General features: G+C 40.8%; 2 protein-coding genes and 1 long non-coding RNA gene across 6 annotated transcripts; 2 read left to right on the forward strand and 1 right to left on the reverse strand.

Moving 5' to 3' along the window:
- The first annotated feature begins 1649 nt into the window (after positions 1 to 1649).
- nif3l1 (NIF3 NGG1 interacting factor 3-like 1 (S. cerevisiae)) lies at positions 1650 to 6302 on the forward strand. 3 transcript variants are annotated; one of them, XM_054769239.1, is made up of 7 exons: positions 1650 to 1787; positions 3295 to 3788; positions 3884 to 4034; positions 4161 to 4284; positions 4437 to 4575; positions 4657 to 4740; positions 6049 to 6302. In XM_054769239.1, coding segments are annotated over exons 1-7 (1179 nt in total). In that variant the 5' UTR covers positions 1650 to 1785; the 3' UTR covers positions 6234 to 6302. The 3 variants fall into 3 exon arrangements, with proteins under 3 accessions (XP_054625214.1, XP_054625216.1, XP_054625215.1); XM_054769241.1 differs by lacking the exon at positions 1650 to 1787 and adding an exon at positions 2111 to 2202; XM_054769240.1 differs by lacking the exon at positions 1650 to 1787 and adding an exon at positions 2206 to 2347.
- On the reverse strand, positions 3112 to 19067 carry LOC129177780 (uncharacterized). 2 transcript variants are annotated; one of them, XR_008569658.1, is made up of 4 exons: positions 18832 to 19067; positions 4639 to 4706; positions 4441 to 4553; positions 3112 to 4006 (listed from the first exon to the last, which is right to left on the reverse strand). It is a non-coding gene; the product is annotated as an uncharacterized LOC129177780 (long non-coding RNA). The 2 variants fall into 2 exon arrangements; XR_008569657.1 differs by lacking the exon at positions 18832 to 19067 and having other exon boundaries at positions 4639 to 4956.
- tbx6 (T-box transcription factor 6) lies at positions 12101 to 16215 on the forward strand. Its single transcript, XM_054769238.1, has 8 exons — positions 12101 to 12170; positions 12286 to 12487; positions 12568 to 12835; positions 12906 to 13049; positions 14200 to 14270; positions 14359 to 14417; positions 14488 to 14815; positions 15153 to 16215. The coding sequence occupies exons 1-8, from the start codon at positions 12101 to 12103 to the stop codon at positions 16213 to 16215; spliced, it is 2205 nt and encodes a 734-aa protein (XP_054625213.1).
- Positions 19068 to 20853: the final 1786 nt, after the last annotated feature.

A 20853-nucleotide genomic window follows, 5' to 3' on the forward strand; every position in this document is an offset into this window, starting at 1 on the left:
ACTTTCCAGTCTGTTCACGGCTCACCGTCTCACCTACATTCCATGGTCGGCGTCTCCGCAGCTGGGTCCTTTCCAGTTGTCCCTTACCTGGACATTTGTAGTATTTTGTTGTCTTTGTGACTGTTTTTTCCTGGGGTTCCGCAAGCTGCGGACCTCAGTGCCTTTCTTTCTATCACCTGTGACTACCACCTCGAAATATTGCATTAAAGAAGGTTATTCGCTCCTCCTGCCTTCGCATTCTGTGGCCCACCTCACTCACCACCGTAACATGATGTTTCCTATGTCATGTTCCGCAGGACAGGAATGATCACTTCCAGTCCTGCGCTCTTATTTTGGTACGCTACACTTCCTGTTGGGGGTAAGATGCAGCCGCTTTTCCCCAGTGGCATTGTGTGCATCTGTTGGCAAATGCGGGCCGCGTTGGTGGTGAGTGGTTAGCATGTTGGTCACACAGTCAGGAGATCAGGAAGACCTGAATTTGAATCTCCGTTGGGCATCTCTGTGTGGAGTGCGTGGGTTTTCTCCGGGTACTCCCGGATTTACATTTCCTCCCACATTCCAAAAACATGTATGTTAGGTTAATTGGAGACTTAGGTATGAATGTGAGTGTGAATGGTTGTTTGTCTATATGTACCCTGCCATTGGCTGGCGACCAGTCCAGGGTGTACCCCAGGGTGTACAATAATATAACTTTAAAAAAACTTTTAATTGAACGTGCCACTCAAATCTTAACAGAATGAACCAGCCAAAAATGCCCCCCACAAAGACAAGGCTAGGCTTTGGGGTTGGCAGGTGCGGTTGGGGTCGCTGCTTCTTGATCTGGCTGCACAGACAACATGCACAGGCCGAGGTTGGATCACCCCTAGCTCTGGCTTCACGCACGGCTGAGGGCAAGCCTCCACCCGCTGCAACTCTACGTCTGGCCGAGGGAGACTCTCCAGCCACTGCAGCTCCACGCCCGACTGAGGGAGACTCTCCACCCGCTGTAGCTCCAAGTTCTGTTCCTGTTCACCTCACCTGTTGCTACTGCCCAAGACTGCCCTGTATGTGTTTTGTTGCCTTATCCTGCACTACTGCGAGAATTTGCACCTGCTTATGCACAATAAAAGAACTTTTGATTGCATGCAGCGTCTGTCTCCGCATACCTGAGGTGAAGCATTCGACAGCAACAGTCAAATCTTAACATCCTGCCCGCTTCCTGGCCCTGGACCGATGCAAGTCAATTGACCGAACTTCTAAAAGCGACATTCTTCATTGTTTGGAGGATGGTAACACCGTGGGAATCCATAGTATGATGCGCAGGGATTTGTAATATTAAAAAATAATATAGTATGTAAATAATATCATTATATAAATATAATATACTGCGATTGTCTGGCAACCAGTTCACGGTGTACCCTGCCTCTTGCTCGAAGTCAGCTGGGATACCAGCTCCAGCATAACTGCGATCCTGGTGAGGATAAGTGGCATGGATGGATGGAAATATAATATAGTATATAAATAAAGTCAGCAAATTATGTTCGTAAAATTAAGGCCAAATACAATCAAAACTGTTTTTCAGTCTTACCTACGAAAGATATTTCCATGAGACCTGGTTTGCTACAATTCCATGCAGCAGATGACGACTCTTTTCTGTTTGCGCTTGCCACATCCAATATGGCGGCGACGTCAACGTATGACTTAGCGCTCAGTGTTGCTTGTATATATTTATGCCGATGTGAACAATCACAAGCTAGTCTGCTGTAACGTCACCGGAAATCGGAAGAGAGCGTCACACTACTTCTCATGTAAGTATGCACCAACCGTTTCAGCCCAATAACGTGTTTTGCCCTACTTGTGAGCGTACTGCTACTACATACACTATGTTGATGTATACATTTCAAAGTATGTATTTGGTTCATCGTGTAGCTGAAGTTAACCACAGCTAGCTCTGCTGTTTATTCATTAGTCGGCAACCCGCGGCTCCGGATCCGCATGCGGCTATTCAGCCGCCTTGTTGCGGCTCGCACGCCGAGCTCTTTTTTAACACCGAAGCGGAGAAACTGTGCGTTTTCAAAGACTGTGAAATATCCGACTCACCGCCAGTCCATGAATGCATCGCCAATGCGTTCTGACTGCTGATTTGATGAGCAAGTGAAGGGGGAGGAGGGCCAGTGGGATAACGACACACAAAAAAGACGCCTTGAGTGTGCTACCCCGGCGGTAAGCAACCGTAACTATGAATTCGTCCCTAGAAAGAAAAATGTCGGAAGAAAATAGAGTGAATGGACTTATTCGTTTTCTTTCACTGCCAATGACGCTGGCTTACCCACCCGTGTGCTTGAAGTGGCGAGAAACAACAGAAAATGTAACGTTGAAAAACATTTTTATAACAAGTTTTCAGCTTTTTCTGAAAAGTACACAACTGCGGATGGGCGTAAAGGAGCGATTTCGGAACTACTACGCAAAGATGAGCAGAGCAAACATACTTTCGAGAAATGGATGAACGCTCCGTACACAACTACAAGTATAGCTGTTAGTGTTTGTACCTGACTCGCTGCACTGGACTGCTTAAGGACAGGAGGAGGAAGCCGTTCACAGATGGAGAATACATGGAAGAGTCGTTATTCTCCGAATTAAAAAAAAAAAAAAACAAATGATTCAGAAAATGAAAGAAGTGCCCCTCCCTGCCAAAACAGTCAAGGACAGGACCAATAGAATGGCAACAAACATCACCAGTTGGCAAATTAATGACATTCATTAAGTGCATTCACAATGTCTGTGATGAGTCAAGTGGTTTAAACGATATAGGGCAGACAGCACTAATATATAGATATGTGAACTCTGATGTGCTACTAAAGGTTAGTACTGCTAGGTCCTGTATCAATTTGTAAAGCTTCCATTAAATATTTGTAATTATTGTTTTGTTGATTGGTCTTAGTTTTTTCTTTTTGGAATTGAGGGTAAGTGATATAATAACAACGTACGAATAGCACTCAGTAGAAACATCCAGTGATGGTCTTGCCTCACTTCTGTGTTTGTCCATCTTCTTACTTCATGAAGGATGACTTTTCCAATTCCACTGATGACATAACTGAAAATAATCAATACCAAAATGTTATGGCTATAGAAGTGACTGAGAAAACTGCACTGAATATTTTTTATTTATTTCTGGGGGTGACTACCCACAATGCCTCATAACAAATGGCAAATAAACGCAGAAAAACACCTATGCACTTTTGCATGTGGTCGCGCATTACTGTTTTGGAATGAGCATTTATTTGAATGCTTTTAATGTTGTGTTTATCCGCATAGGTCTCGCCTGGTATTGACTGGATATAAGAACCTTAAAAAAATATTTACATCACGCAACGACAGACGGGTTTCCACCAGGTCTTTCTGTGCCATCCTTCTAACGTCGAACAACAACCATCAAAGCCCAGCCCCTAGTCTCATGGATCTAAATCAAGTCGTGCAGGTGTTGGAGTATCTTGCTCCCCTCTCACTGGCTGAGTCATGGGACAATGTGGGCCTCCTGGTGGAGCCAAGCAAGCCGCGGCCTGTGAAAACCATCCTACTCACCAATGACCTCACGGATACCGTCATGGAGGAAGCGGAGGCCGTGAGCTGTGATCTGATTGTGTCATACCACCCTCCGCTCTTTCAACCAATCAAGCGTCTGGTCCAGAAAGACTGGAAGCAACGACTGGTTATCCGTGCTTTGGAGGCTGGGATGGCTGTCTTCTCCCCTCACACATCATGGGACAGCGTTAGAGGAGGAGTTAACGACTGGCTGGTTGGCGGGCTCGGTGAGAAGTCACTTGGAACAGAAAATGTGTCACCCCTATCTGCATATTTGATGCAGTCTGAACAAGTGTCCTTCATATGTTTCTCTTTTTTTCAGGTCATGGTCAAGTCTCTGTGCTGAGTCAGGCCTACGTCACCTCAAAACACACTCACATAGTGGAGTTCAAAAGCAGGACTGAAAGATTAGATTCTCTTTTGGGGGAACTGAAAGCTTTGGATCCTGTAACAACAGTACAAGATACACACAGGTTAACATAGCAGTAGGAAAACTTCAATGAATGACATCATCAGATTAACTCAGAACTAAACATTTTCCAAACATCAGATTTTGTTTAGTTAAAAAAAATGTTTTTTTATTTGTCTTTTGTAAACAGAGATGATGGAGACTGCACTCAGGTCAGGCTAAGGTGCAGTGACTCAGTGCTGACCCCTGTTGTTGAAAAAGTGATACAACACATCATTTCCTGCCATTCACTCCGCATTCTGAAGCTAGAAAAGGTGCGCAACATATCACTTCTCATGTTTTTTGTTTGGGATTAATTTTTTCCTCAAATTATTTATATTTCTTAAAATATTTTTCATTTCATGTTTATTTAATATAGTTTCCATAAGAAAAACATCTCTTTCCGTTCTGACATGACCTCCTCTAGGTACCTCTGTTGGACCACGGCCAAGGGCGACTCAGTGTTTTAGACCAGCCGGTAACTGTGGCAACAGCTGTGCAGAAAATGAAGTCCCACTTGGGTTTGAGACACCTCCGTTTGGCCCTTGGACAGGGGTGCACACAAGGTCAGGAGGCATGTGGTCTGCACAGGCTAATGAGGACAAATGACAAAAAAAACTTTCACTCACTCTTTGCTTACTTCCCAGAGTCCTTTGTGCGCACCGTTGCTGTGTGTGCTGGATCAGGAACCTCAGTGCTGAAAGGTGTCCAAGCAGACCTCTACATCACAGGTAGGCCGAATCAAAGTATTCCAATGACCTCATAATTGGTTGTTTTTTATGACCATAATTGCTGTAATTGTAGCTGGGGATATCAAAACCGAAAACAGGTTCATTGAAATTGAAAGCATGCAATAATTGAAGAAATTCTGTTATTTCCAAAATTTTCAAACTCATTACATGCCAAGTACATTTTATAACTTTAATAATGATTTGTTGAAAGTGAAAGTGAATTTGACCGTGATAAGTGAATTTCCGAGAAGTAGGATTCCTTCTTTATAAATTGAATATTTTCATCGTTAGAGCATAGAATACCTGTTTATGACCTTCTAAATAGGGTTTTTAGCATTATTAGAGCCATCTACAGAATGATATCAATGCATTATTGGAAGATAATGCTGCCTTGCATGCTGCTCTTAAGGAGGTTATAAACCCTATGGAAGAAAATATAGAGCATTATGCAATGATATCAACGTTCTACAGGATAATATCAAGGCACTATTGGAGGATAATGCTGCATTGCACATCACTCTTGAGGAAGAGAAAGAAGCCAAGGAAAATATCACTTAGCAAATGAAAAATATAATTGATGAGATGGATCAGAATGCATGAATGAATGATGTGATCCTCACAGGGCTCCAAATTACACCTAGGCCAAAAGATAGGGTAGTCCAAAACGCTGCAATGCTGGTCACACTGTTAATCATGCTAACGCTCAGCTAAACACAGTCAACTCTAGTTAAATGTTTTTTTTTTTAAACTAACAGGCCGCATTCAACCACAAAACAGTGATCATTTATTAATAAATTTTTGAAAAACCGCAGTAGCGTGAGGGTGCGATGTTTGAACAGCGGTGTAGTGAAGGACTGTATATTGCACAACACAGCAGCATCAAAACCAATGTTGTAATAGGGGTAAGGAGCCAATTGCTCTGCCACTAATACTGCTGATGAAGTCATTGTAAATAATACGGAAATTGTTTTGTGTATTAGTTTCACACAAAGAGCTGAGTAGCAACAACTGAAAACACATGCATAGGTAGATAAAGCTGCTGGGTACTCATGATACTTCAAATGCAAGTACTACTATCTTGTGGAGTTAAGTAATAACTACATCAGGAGGTTGTCTACAGCCACAGCTGTTAATGCCAATATTTTTAATTAGAGAAACCGGCTGTTAATGCCAATATTTTTAATTAGAGAAACCGGCAGTCATTTGCTTTTTAGACCACACACCCGGTGACTACGTATAGGAGACTCTGTGATAAATAGAAAAACGGCGTTAATTGGAGTATTAACTTGTTATTTTAATTTTGTATAGGGGAAATGTCCCATCATGAGGTGCTGGATGCAGTTGCCAAGGGAACCAGTGTCATCCTTAGTGATCACAGCAACAGCGAGCGTGGCTATCTGGCGGTCTTCCGGGAGAAACTGACTGAAAGTCTTCCTGCCAATGTCGCCGTGATGGTGTCGAAGGCTGACCGGGACCCCTTGGTGGTTGTCTGAAGAATTAATCCTGAATGCATGTCACTTTATTGCTCCTCATGTTTTCCTCCTATTAAATATATGCCCTGATTTATTGTCATGTTGGATGACGCCACACAAAAATCAGAAGAGGCGTGCTAGCAAAATGTGTTTATCCTATGCGTGCAGGGGATTTATTTCTGGAAGTTTTAATCCTGATAATCACTCATATCATGTTTGCCATGCACGAATGTTCTTTAAATGGAGAGGAGTGTTGGTATCAGGCACACAGGAGCAACAACAACAAAAAAAAGTATTGCTCATCAAGGATCTTGCTCAAGAGAATTGGGTCAGAATTGCTGCACCATCTACACTTATCTGTGCTAGATACAGTTGACACCTTGTGAAGAATTGGATGACATTGCCTATATCGTGCATAATACAGATATAGTATCAGTAAAATGCACTTTTCCTTCATTATACGGTATACGGTAATCATAACTTTTCCCATTGTTAGCCTTGTTTGTGGATTGGTTGGGTTTTAGTCATATAGATTTACCAAATATGGTCTTTGAAGTCATCCATCCATCCATTTTCTGTACCGCTTGTCCTCACCAGGGTCACCAGGAGCCCATCCCAGCTGTCTTTGGGCAAGAGGTGGGGTACAACCTGGATTGGTCACCAGTCAATGACCAGTCTTCAGTTATTTCATAATAATTTAATATGAATATACTGATCAGAGAACTGTGTTTTTGGGCTTAATGACCTTTAGACCTCATTAAGCAAACAAGAATGCACTTCAAACTACTTAGCACATGCATGTGAAGGAGCAGGACTGTGCTATTAATGCTTAATGTATTATCTTCCCTCCCCATGCAAACAGCAGCGGTAAAACAACATGCAACTCACACTCCTCATTATTGGCTTGTTACACTGACACACCTGTCTGTTCGTAAAAGCATTACTAAGAGAAGCCCACCCCCCACTTGTTGCCCACCTTCAAGGCTTTCTCTTGTCCATGGCGTTCACACCTCCACTTCCCCTCGGCCACTTTATACATACACAAATGGAGAAGGAAAACAACAACTAGAACAACATTGACTCTCCTGTTACCCAAGTCCAGTTGTCACTAGTGACCAAGGCAACATTTTTACTAAACATTATATACACAACAAAAGGTGGTGAGAAATATCTCTATATTGAATAAAGCAAAATATGTTCTTGACCAAAAATCACTCCACACTCTGTACTGTTCCTTAGTATTACCATATTTAATGTATTGTGTGGAGATATGGGGAAATAATTACAAAAGCAATCTTCACTCACTCACTGTACTGCAAAAAAGATCAGTGAGGATCATTCATAATGCCAAGTATAGAGAACATACAAACCCTCTATTTTTAAAATCGCAGATATTAAAATTCGCAGATTTAGTAAACTTACAAACCGCTAGAATAATGTATAAAGTTAATAACAACTCGTTACCCAAAAACCTCAAACAGTATTTCTCAATCAGAGAGGAGAAATATGATCTTAGAGGAAAATTAAACTTAAAACATTTATACGCGAGAACTACGCTGAAAACCCACAGTATTTCCACGTGTGGAATTAAATTATGGAACGGATTGAGTAAGGAACAATGTACAGAGATGAGCAAATTCAAAAAACAATACAAGCAGTTGATGTTTGCTAAATACAAGGCAGAAGAGTCTTCATCATCACAATGATGTTCTGTCAGGTTTGTTATTATTTTTTTTGTTTATAAAAAAAGTTCTGTTCTTTATTCATATTTATTTTAAACATTTATTAATTATTATTATTATTATTATTAATGTAAATATATATATATATTTTTTTGGGAGGGGGCGTGTCTTACCGTTATCTATTATGTGTTATCCTGACTATCACAGAAAACATGACAAGGAATGCAGGACTACATGTACTGTACTAGATCTAGAATGGATGGGGGGTAGGATTAAATAAGCGTTGCTTCTTCCTACTCCTTTTGGACATGTGGAACTGTGAAAAAAATGATTCATGAGATGTATTCCATTGTAGCCTTCATGTTCAAATAAACTAAACCAAACCAAACCAAGAAATTATAGTGAGCCTTCTAGTTTGAAGGCCTCAGTGGTGTATCGGAACCTATGAAAGGTTCTCCATAACCAGACAAATAATGAATCTAAATATATTTTTTGGAGGTAAAAAAATTGCCCACCCCCACCCCACCCCAAATCACTGCTTACTCAATGGACACTTCATTAAGCACACCTGTCCAACACAACATGACAAATGCCTTTCAGCATGATGCATTTATTTACCACTGCAAAGTACAACCACAATAATAAACTACCTAAATATCTTAAGCCTTCAAACCTCTTAAGTACATTTTTGTTCGTTTGCGTTTTGTGGCCAAATTGCAGCAAGCGTCCCAGGTGGCTTCCTCAAAAGACTCCCCGCTGAGGAAGACTAAACAGACTAAACCGCTGAGAGGAAGAGACATGTCATCAAGCCATCAATGAGCAGCAGGGGACCGACTTGTAAACAAGCTTTTTCTTCTATTTTACTTCTGTCTAGTAACTACTGGACTGCAATACATGAAATTAATTTGAAAATGCAGCATAGAAATAGTTTCTGAAGTGTTGCAATGATACTGAATAGCATATTTGTTCAGAGATGATGAGAATACATTTTTAAAAATGCCACTGTGGCAAGAATAATAATTACGCTTTCTTTGTTATGGTATGGTTATGATGATACTTTTCCTGAAATGCAACTGTGGCATACATTTGTAAAAATAGAATAAAATGGTAAAAGTCAATCTAAGAATATGTAATTGTAACATAATTAAGCCTGTGATAATAACAATAGGTCATTTTGATTTGTTTTCCTTAACAAGCTATATGCAAGTGGCTCAATAAAAGTTGTTATGAAGACACCCACAACACACAATTTCCTTGTTGTATTTACTCTGCTCCAACTACATTCATACTGATGTAGTGAATTCTGGCTAACTCCCGCCAACCAGCCTGAGAATCGGCAAAGGAGAAATTAGAACATTTGGGAGACTGGACTTTAAGTGAAGAATGAAGTTAATGTCTGTGATATAAATGGTTAAATAATACAGTCTTTCAGATGTTATGTTGTGGTTAAAATGAATAAGTAAATAAGTGGAGGATCTTGAGGTCATTTGGAAACAACAATAACAAAGTGGCTTCAAAAGACTTACATGAAACTAATGTGAGCAAGGTGTTTTAAAATACTTGATTTGTACATCACTTAATTATTACAAATGTAATTTCTACGTTGACGTTTACAAATGACTGTAATTTAAAGTAAGTAGATAGGTGTTTTTTCCTCTCCATAACATTAGCGGTTCGGCTAACAAAATGTAAATTTTTCTGTTGGACAGATTGACCAACACATATACAGCGTAGTTGATTTAAGTAGCTCACCAAGACAAAAATATATTGTGTTTTATCTACTGAGAAATAGAAAGGCAACATTTTGCATCATTTTATCTTGTACATGAATCAAGAGTAGTCTTGGTTTGTTCAACATTAATTTTGTAAGTAGAGACGATGATGTTAACAGAAAAAAGGTCTTACAAAATTAATGTTGTAAAAACAACGACTACTCTTGTTTAATCTAAGGGATAAAATGGTGCAAAAATTTGTCTTACATTTTTTAAGTAGACAGAGCACTGTATTTTTATCAGTGTACTGCGGCATGAATAAAATAAAAGAAAATAAGGTAAAATGGTCTCGGTCTGCTGATGTTTATCCTTTTTGTTAAGCTATGAATACATTGTTACATTGTTTGTTAAGCTATGATACATTTCTTCAAATACAACTATGGCATACATACTGTACTTTATTATAAAATAACTAGCGATAAAATAGAAAAAGACACTGGAAAATGTTGCAACTCCCAATATATTGATTTAAAAAAGTGTGGTTCCAATATTAGAATATTAAATAGGCTTGTTTCACAGTCACTTTTGAAAGTTGATGGATCACTAAAATTTTTGTTTTATAATATAAAGTGGCAGATAATTAAGAAACACATTTCTAAAATATTTCACTTTGTGTGTGGCCCATCTATTGAATAAGAGTTTCACTTTTTGAATGGAACTACTGAAATTCACTTTTCAAAGATACTCTGTAATTGTATAATACATTGGAATGAAAATATTTACATTAGTCATTACTAACACTCGTGATGAAAATTTTAAGACCAGCTGAAAAATTTACATTTTGCCCTGTTGGATTTTAAGGATCTAAAATGGGATTGAGACAAAAAAATTATCCGATATCCGAAATGCCAATACTGTCCAACTCTCAATTTCCAATTCCGATATCGACGGCTACCGGTATGTGTAACATCACATATCTCCCGTGGTGGAATGAACACATACTGTATCTGTTTTGAAGCTAATGGATACAGCATCAACAATTAGCTTCTCAACATGACTGTTAACGATGTTCTTCAACTGTAAGCAAACATCTGAGAAATACTTGGGCATGGGAATGGCAAAGCATGGCTCGAAGAACTCCACAAGTTTGGTTCCGCCTCGTATAACCAACGCTTTGCAGTCATTGCAAATTGCAAGTTCAATATTCGAAGGAGACACCACCGACATAACGTTAGTCAGGAGCGAGCAAGCTAGTTACTTGCCACCCACGGTTGTTTACACACTTCAGACACGTTTGATGATATCGTCATTTGAGTGCCGGAAAATACGAGCACCCATAGGCTTATATCCAGCATTAAAAAAAAAAAATCTTTTTTCATTATAGGGAAAAACCTGATACCGATATTGACATTTATGGGCCAATATCCCTAGAAAACATTTTTCAGTAAGAAATTTTTTTGCAAATAAGCATTAAAGTGAAATAGGCTGTTCCTCAGCTGATCAAAAGTTTAAGACCACAGCCTTAAAAAGGCAAAATCTTGGCAAAAATGTGGATTGAATGTGATTTTGTGTCAGGTATTCACACTATCATAATCTCTTGATGGTAAAGGCAAAACAGCTTTCTCTCTTTGAACGCATGGTTGAGCTGCATAAGCAAGGTCTCTCGCAGTGCGCCATTGCTGCTGAGGTTGGACGCAGTAAGACAGTCATTTTAAACTTCTTAAAAGATCCCGAGGGTTATGGAACAAAAAAAGTATTTTTTGTACAAGAGCACCAAACATCGGACATTGAAAGGTAGAAGGAAGTTTTATTCTCTGATGAAAAATAATTTAACCTGGAATGTTCTGATGGCTTCCAACGTTTCTGAAATGACAAGGAGATCCCACCTGAGGCACAGTGGATCATGATCTGGGGTGCTTTTTCCTTCAATGGAACAATGGAGCTTCAGGTTATGCAGGGGAGTTAAATGACAGTTGGCTATGCGGAGATGTTGCAGGGGGCATCTCTCATGACTGAAGACCTTCGTCTGTGTGGTACATTTGAAGATGGATGGCATAGGAAGTTTACAAAAATGGACATCAGTTCCAGACAGTGGATGTTCTCCGTGAAGCCATCTTCACCACCTGGAGCAACATTCCCACTTGCTTCTTGGAAACACTGGCATCAAGGGTCCCCAAACCAAACTGTGTAAATAAAATAAAAAATTCGTACCGATTCGATCCGAATGCGAAGACAAGTACTCATTAACCCCTAATAGATAGACAGATAGAAAGATAGTGGATGTAGGTGTTGAGGAGGCTGGTGTGAAAATGTGGCCATTTGTCGTCCATGTGTTAGCAGCCACACACCTATTTAACAGAGCCCATCAGTGGTGAGGACATTTGGATCCGAGGAACAGCCACACAAGAAAATCAGAAGAATCCCAAAGAGTTTCCAGAAGTAAAGGAAAGCAGTGGTGGGGAGACTCCCCAGCTGAAAAAGACAGAGACCCACAATGCTTGGAGTGGACATGTACCCCAGTTTGACTCTGGGACCTCAGAGGCTTGCAGACTGCTACTACAGAGGTGAGAGGGCCCTTTAAACCTGTATGATTACAGACAACCGCAATGTATCCTAATTGGCATCCTGCAATTGTTACAACTGCAACACATTCCCAGTCTTTCTCTGCTATTCCCAAAGATCGGGAGCCATTGTTCCCTGTGGCATGTGATGCAACGGCATCCAAAGCCCTGCCCCCGAGGCTAGTGGCTCCCCCACCAGTCCACAGTGAGCCTGCCCCACACGCACAAAAAGATGAAGTGAAGATGGAGCTGGAGAACTCTTCCCTGTGGAAGCAGTTCAGCTCGGTGGGAACGGAGATGATCATCACCAAAAAGGGCAGGTAAGTGAAGAATGAAACTAAAACCTCAGCTGACTTTTGACCTTCTCATACTCACTTCTTTCCTTTCCCTCTGCTACAAGACGGATGTTTCCAGGTATGAAGTTGAAGCTGTCCGGCCTGCACCCATCCCTCCGCTACATCCTTCTCCTGGACATTACCCCACTGGACAACTCCCGCTACCGCTTCCAAGGAGGAGGATGGCAGGCGGTCGGCGGAGCCGAGGCTAGGCTACCGGACCGAGTGTTCATCCACCCGGATTCCCCTGCCACTGGCACTCACTGGCAGAGCCGCACCATCTCCTTTCACTACGCCAAGCTCACCAACAACACCCTGGACTCACAGGGACATGTAGGTAGCCAAGAGGGTGGCGTCAAAACACACAGTGCATTGACCTTTCTTCTTCACTTTTATTCTGCAGATCATCCTGCACTCGCTGCATCGCTACCAACCCAGAGTGCACGTAATTGAGGCCAGGGACATGTTGAGGTGGGGTGGAGGACAGCACTCCTTCATCTTCCCTGAGACACAGTTTATAACAGTCACCGCTTACCAGAACATCAAGGTACTTTCACTACAATAGTACTTGACGGTTTTAAGGGTAGCATTATACTATTTTTTTTTTTTACATGTTCCCTTGTTCAGAATGAAATAAACTGAAGTAAAATAACATTTTTACAATGATCCCAATAATTGTCCAAGGTTGAAATTATGAATTTTAAAATATTAAGGTGGTTAATATATCCATCCATCCATCTTCTATGGATCCTCACTAGGGTCGCGGCTATGCTGGAGCCTATCCCAGCTGAATTCGGGCAAGACTGGACGGCAGCCAATCACAGGGCACATACAGACAAACAAGCATTCACACTCACATTCATACCTATGGACAATTTAGAGTCTCCAATTAACCTAACATGCATGTTTTTGGAATGTGGGAGGAAACCGGAGTACCCGGAGAAAACCCACGCACGCACGGGGAGAACATGCAAACTCCACACAGAGATTCAAACCCAGATCTTCCCGATCTCCTGACAGTGTGGCCAAATTGCTAACCACTAGGCCACCGTGCAGAATAAAAGTTCAGAATAAAATAAAATCAGTAATTTCTATACATCTCAAGAATAGCCCCGGGTTTAAATTCAGAATTGTCAGATACTAAGGGTTTAGTATTAAATAAACTGTTACAAATGCTTCCCTGTTGGCAATAAAATGAAATGAACTAAATTAAATAAATAAAACACATTAAATTAAAATAAACTAAACTAAAATAAAATAAAATCAGTAATTTCTATGCACCCCAATAATAGTCCAGGGTTTCTATTCTAAATTGTCATATATTAAGGGTTTAGTATTAAAGAAACTGTTATGAATGTTTCCTTCTTCAGAATCAAATCAAATCAAATCAGTAATTGCTATGCACCGCAATAATAGCTCAGGATTTAAATTCTGAATTGGAAGATATTAAAGAGGCTAGTATTAAATAAATTGTGACAAATGTTCAGCATTATCTAGACAAAAATAAAATAAAAGTGAAATTAATATACAGTATAATTAATATTAAGAGGTGGTATTAAATCAATTGTTAATGATTGTTGAGAATAAATTGAAAGAAAATATTATTTTGAAAAATAGGCACCCCATAGGGTTTAAATATTTTCTTTCTGACTTTTTCGGTAAGTGATTGTACTGACACATGGCTTTCTTGTTTGCAGATCACAGAGCTGAAAATCAACTCCAACCCCTTTGCCAAAGGCTTCCGGGAAGAAGGCATGAACAGCAAAAAGTAATTCCTTGTAGAGACACACATGCAGCGCTCATTCAGTTTACTTCAGTTCAGTGTGTAGGATTGTCATGTTTATTTCCCTCAACAGACAAAGAGATGCAAGACAGAAGCGCAAACTAGCTGTCCTGTCGGAAACAGTGGATATAGGTCAGTGGGTGAATGATACATTTTGAGAAAAAAAAAAGTGCTCCTAAAAATGCCTTTCTGTCTCGCTCAGTGAACTGCAACCCATGTGACTCCACTCAGCTCTTATCCCATCCTGACACCACCCCTGCTGTTCCTGCCACTCCAACCAACACCAGTCCTAACGCTACCGGAGCAAACCTTCAGAACCTCACCTTGGCCTCCCTGGACCCTCTGCCTGTTGACCCCTCATGTGGGTTTACACCAGAGGAAGCCCCCTTCCAGGGCACCCTCATACCAGAGCAGCCTCTGGACCTTGGCCAGGCCTTCATGGCGTCACAGATGCCTGACATCAGCCTCTCCATGAGTGGTGGGATGGAGGATGCAACAGGAAGTGAGGTTACAAATAGTATAATTGAAAGGTAAGAGGTAAGATAATTGGAGTTTAATTAGCATGTGCCACTTTTTCACCAAGCAGTATACTGCAGTTCAGCACTACAGTACCGTACTCATTGTTCCTGTTGGTCAGTGAGTAGCAGAAAAAACTATAATAACTTCTCATTATTATTAAGATGTAAAAACTGAAACTATCAAGGAACATAGACAGAGGTTCAATTTCCTATTATACATTCACAGAACATAGCGCACTGCTGAAGTAGGTACACAAACAGAAGACATGGCACAGTACCCTTTTGGTACACGGGTTATGCGTTAATCAACATCAACAAGTAATCTACAATGTCTCCTCTCCCCCCACAGTTCAAACACCTTGGGTGAGGCGGCATTCAACTCCTCCTTTCCTACAGCTCAGACCAGCTCTTCTTCCTTCGCTCCTCTCCCTCAGTCCTCCACCTTCCCTGCTTCCTCAAACGAGCCTCCGATGGACTACCCCTCCATGCTCTCCTCCACCTCCTCATCTCCCACCCTGTCCATCGCATCCTCCACGTCGCCTTCCCTACAGCAGACCACCTTCACCTTTCCCACTCCTCCACCGTCCAACTCCTCCTCGCCGCAGTCACTCCCCTCCTGCGCCACCTCTTCTTCTTCTCCCTCCTATCACACAATCCCTGCAGCCAACCCAGACATGATGAGCCCACACACCCCTACCGAGCACACCTCTTTTCCTCCCCTGCAGTGTCAATCCCAAGACCAAATGTCCCTTCTCATGCAACAAGATGATGCCCTTTCCAACAATGGTAACAATTCCCCCGCTGAGCAAAATGCAGAGGTATTCATTTATCCGAATCCTGATCCCACTCAGGTAATCGCTCTACCTGTCCCCACTCAAAACCAAGCTCCCGCACAGCCCACTCTTGGTGCATCCTTTGCTTTCCCGCCACACATGCAGAACATGTCATTCCCAAACATGACCTCCAGCCAGGCCCTTCACCTTTCCAGCCTGACCCACCAAGCACAAGCCAATTTCCCTACCACTTCATCCTTCACTCACTCGCCTTCCTCCCTGCCTTTCCAACCTTCCTCTCGCTTCGCCTCCACTCCATCTCTGCCCCCAGGAGCTCACCCTCAAAACCTTGCCAATCCGCCGCCCTCATATTCCTCGGTGGAGTTCCCCTACCGCTCTGACATGATGCTGCACCACTCCTCCCTTCTCCCTCAGCGGGAGCCGCCCCTTCCTTCCTGCCTTCCGCCCTCCACTGCCGCCCCAACCATCTATCCGCCATTTTCCTCCTATCCTCTTCGGCTGTGCCAGGACCCTCACCCGTCCCTCTCCATCCCCCTCAGGCATCTGTATAGACATCAGCATGGTCACACACACCCCCAGGGGTCCTTCCTGGACATGAGCACTAGAGCTGTGTTCTAGTGCTTTTTTGAAAAAAGGACATTGATTCTAAAAACAAATGTTTTGGCTTGATAGCGCTTTTAGGGGAATTACCAATGAGAAGCATTGATGTAGTTCATTTTGATCTTCAAGTACAGTATGTGTGCTCATAGAAACTCAAATGGGAAAAAAGGTTTGTAAATAATGCTTTGTTTCAATATCAATTCTAGTGTATGCAATAAAAAATACACTTAAAAGCAAGTGTGATTTAAATCTTTGATTATGTGCTTTAAAAATGATATGCTAGCATATGGAAAATATAACAAGCTGAGCTCATTGTGTAAAGATGGGCGCTAGTTGTTGATTTCCTTAGCTTAGCATACAATAGTAACTAATAAAAACAGAGCCAAGTGCTTATACATAAACAAATTTCCAAAAAAGCTACATTTTAAAATAGCAGCATTGTACAAATGGCCTTTTATGCTCTGGTGACATATTGTAAACCTACACAAACTGAAGTCAGTAGTAAGTAAACATTGAGTAAACATTTTGTAATATTTTAGTATATGACAAGGTTTGTACAAATAATACACACAACATTGTGCTAACAAGTGCTTACACAATGAAAGTGAGTCCACCAATATCATAAACCAGGGTTGTCCAAACTTTTTCCACGGAGGGCCACATACTTAAAAGCAAAGGATCCGGGTGACCACTTTGATATACCAGGTCACGGGTCTTCAAAAATTTAATAATTAACAAAAAATTGCTGTTTTGTGATTATGGCCTATTATTAGTCAAAGACAAGTTACATTACTATGTTACATTTATGAGACATGACATTACATTACATTCACACTGCACGGAGTCAGCCATGGCATGTCTGACATGACAGTGAAAAAATGTTCTCCTCCCATATATATGTACCGTATACATACATATGCTGTGGGTGTGCTACAGTTAACAAAGTTTTTACATAAAATAATTACGTTAAAATGTTAAGTGGGGCCGCACGGTAGTCTAGTGGTTAGCACGTTGGCCAACACAGTAACAGCTTGGAGATTGGGATGACCTGGGTTCGAGTCTCCCCTGGGCATTTCTGTGTGGAGTTTGCATGTTCTCCCCGTGTGTGCATGGGTTTTCTCCGGGTACTCCGGTTTCCTCCCACATTCCAAAAAATTAGGTTAATTGGTTACTCTAAATTGTCCATAGGTGTGAGTGTGAACAGTTTGTCTATATGTGACCAGTCCAGAGTGTACCCAGTCAGCTGGGATAGGCTCCAGCATGCCCCCGTGACCCTAATGAGGAAGAAGCGGTATAGAAAATGGAAATGTTAATTGTAATTAACGCATGCACATAATGGCAAGCCACACTTGTTATGACGGCAAATGGAGGCACAATGTAAATTCCCCCCAGTCACATATAGTCTGATGCTCTTTTATGACTTTATTCTGACCTGAACACATCAACAACAGTGCAATTCCAATACCATATACAGTATGTATCTCCAACTAAGAAACACACGTCTATAGTCCATTTGCCCTTGGAACCACACTTCCTCATTGTCACGAGATGCCCATGTTCAAGGACACTCACTCTTTATTATGCGTGTATGTGTGGTCTAATTAAAAAGAAAGAAAATGAAAAAGTGGATATTCTTACACCCAAAAGGTGAATTCTACTTCAATTATGTGCCATCTTTAAACACAACCCCACATTACTCATATTAACACGGTTAAAGTATGATTCATTAATTTCAAAACTGATTAATTTGATTAAAAAAATTCAATTATTTGACAGACTTAGTACAAGCCAAAAGTTTGGACACACACAGTACAACCCCATGGCCCCAACCCCATTAATAAGGCAAGAAATTCCACTAAGCAACCTTGGCAAGGCAACATATGTGAAGTGAAAACCATTTCAGGTGACTACCTCATGAAGATCATTGAGAGAACACCAAGGGTTTGCAGTGAAAAAAATTATAAGACATAAAATATGTATCTAAAGTATAAGTATATATTTAGAGTTATTTCACTTTTTGTAATGTGGTGGCGTGGAATTATGTAATTAACAAAAAAGTTAACAAAAAAGTGCGAACTAGCTTTGTCTGTAATATGAGACTAGCTTTGTTTCTAATAAGACAAAGTTAGTTATTAGTATCAACATTTCAGCCTTTTCTCCTAACAGTGTGCTTTTTTGCTCTATTTTCCCCATTTTTGCTGTTTGTTTTTGCTTCATTTTATTTGTACAATGTGCTGCAGGCTGATAAAAAAAAAAACAAAAAAACAAGCAGTAGCTGGCAAATGGCCACCAGGCTGCACTTTGGACACCCCAGTCATAAACTATTAATTCTCAAAGTGTCGTATGAGTACCGCTGGTGGTATACAGGTGCTATCTGATGCTACTCAAGAACAGCAGAGTTTTAAAAAATATAAATAAAATTATATTCAAGACATATGCATTTGAAATAATTGCATAAATAGAAAATACAAAACCAGAGATTTGCTAAAATGTCATTGTAATTAAATTTTCTTTTGCTGAAATGTTTAACTTCTGATATAAAAGCCACATACTTGAAGCTAAATCGTGATGGTAAGCGGTGGTTCTGTTTTAGGACTAGGTGGCTCAATCCCCAAATGAACATACTGTAAATACCTGGGGCATGGATGTTAACGATGCATGCATCAGTCATCTCGAAGCTGTGGTGATGTATGGCAATGTCATGGGTGAGGGGTGGGTTTCAAGCTTCATTGCGGTCATCAGGTGGGCACTCTCCTTCATTGGTGTTTCAATAATAGGCTCACGAAACCTCCAGAGAGTTCATCAGCAGCACCTGGTGTCCCAGGTGTGCCCCCTCTGCCTTCAACCCTTCTGTGGCCCCGATGTGACTTTGTGGACACTGTGTAGACACATATCAAAAACACTTAGCACTATCATGCTAGGTGATAGCATGCTAACATTAGCATGTTAACACTGCTAACAATGCAATATGGGGGGGAACTATGGCGCTTGGTGGAGGTCTGCACTGTCCGAGTGCTTTTGTAGTTTAATTTTATGATCAGTCATATTTAATACGCCTTCACACATTACATGCTTTACTTGTTGGGTACACACCTTCACACTCGGTTGGCAAATATTTGTTGCCACGTTCCGGAACATTCAGTAGGTCATCTCAGAGATATGTGACTAGCCTGGCGAGAGGAGGTCAGTTAATCATTTTCCTCTGCAGACTGATTGGCTTGCTGTTAGACATTTGAAGGGGTGCCCTCTCAATATGTAACAACAGCTTCATCATGAAAAGCTGACAGTTAACCTGTCCTTATATTTAAAAAGAAAATATGTGTGCCAGCACCAATCAGCCAATTCAATATTAACAATACAGTATTACCAGCAATATTATCAGTACAAATATTATCAAGTGTAAAATAATTGTGACAAATGGTCAATGACTTACTGTTTGGGCAATTAATTGGTTCTGGTTGGTATGGTATGGCTTATTTGTTTGTGACATGCTTAACAAGTTACATTAAGGTACATCACATGATTACATTTATAAATGTAATCCAACATGTCCGAAAAAGAGTAGAAAGAAGCAAAGCTGATGTAATCCTTTTCCATGTCTATTACAGATAATTCAATCACGCTATATTTACATACTGTATAACATTGTGACACATTTTGTCATTACAGGTTTGTTCACTTCCTGTGTGTGTCACAATTTTCTAATAGGGTTGATTGATAGCAGCCATGTTTTTCCAACCAACCTTGCTCAAATTAAACAGACATGCGCTTTACATTCCCCTAAAGGTGTGAACCAAAGTTTGCTGCGATCCAGTGGGTGTTTTGCAGAGCGCTCTGAGCTGTGTGAGAAATTTCAAATCCATCCGATTTATGCTTAATAACAGCGCCACCGTGTGGTGTATTTGACAGAAAAATAATAGCACAGGCGACACAGTAGGGGTGCATGTTGTGACAAATTTTCACCTGTTTGTGTACAGCAGTTCAAGAGTAGAAAGGCGTGTCCTATTTTTTTCACATCACTGTATACAGTACAGGCAGGAGAAAAAAACCTGAGTACTCTAACACTATGCCCATTGCTGCAGGGATGGAAAGCACGCAGCAGAATAGGAACATAAAACGGGCAAATTCACTTACGCACCTGTCACTTGGTGGTGTAACAGTAGAGCTGCTACCTTGTAAGGCAGAAGTTGTTTTTTTGTAAAAAAAAAAAAAAAAAAATCAGGTAATTTATTTTCCACTAAAAATTATTTATAGAACAATTTGTTTCCCATGCATTCGTATCACTCCATAACAGGCATATAACTAAATTCAGGTTTAAAGGCAAACAGTATAAAAATAGCTTTTAATGGGTCAATTAGGTCCTCAAGATGTGGTGACCACAGCTGCACAGAGGGGGCCCAATGTGATTTTCTTCATAGGGCCCACAATTCTTGGTGGCTCCCCAAATGAAATTCTGCTTTGGGCCCCAAATGGGCTAGGGCTGACCCTGATTGTATACGATGACCAAAATAAATGATGCAAATGACTATTATTAGCTTAAAATGTGAAAAGTATTTCAATGAATAAGGTCAAGTGTTGATTTGCTGAAATTGAGGTAACACTTGGGTTGATGCTAAGGGTCAACTTGATGTTTGCTCCAATTTCCCCTAAGTCACT

This window comes from Dunckerocampus dactyliophorus, chromosome 2, assembly GCF_027744805.1.
Source record: "Dunckerocampus dactyliophorus isolate RoL2022-P2 chromosome 2, RoL_Ddac_1.1, whole genome shotgun sequence".
In the NCBI taxonomy this organism is placed as follows: Eukaryota; Metazoa; Chordata; class Actinopteri; order Syngnathiformes; family Syngnathidae; genus Dunckerocampus; species Dunckerocampus dactyliophorus.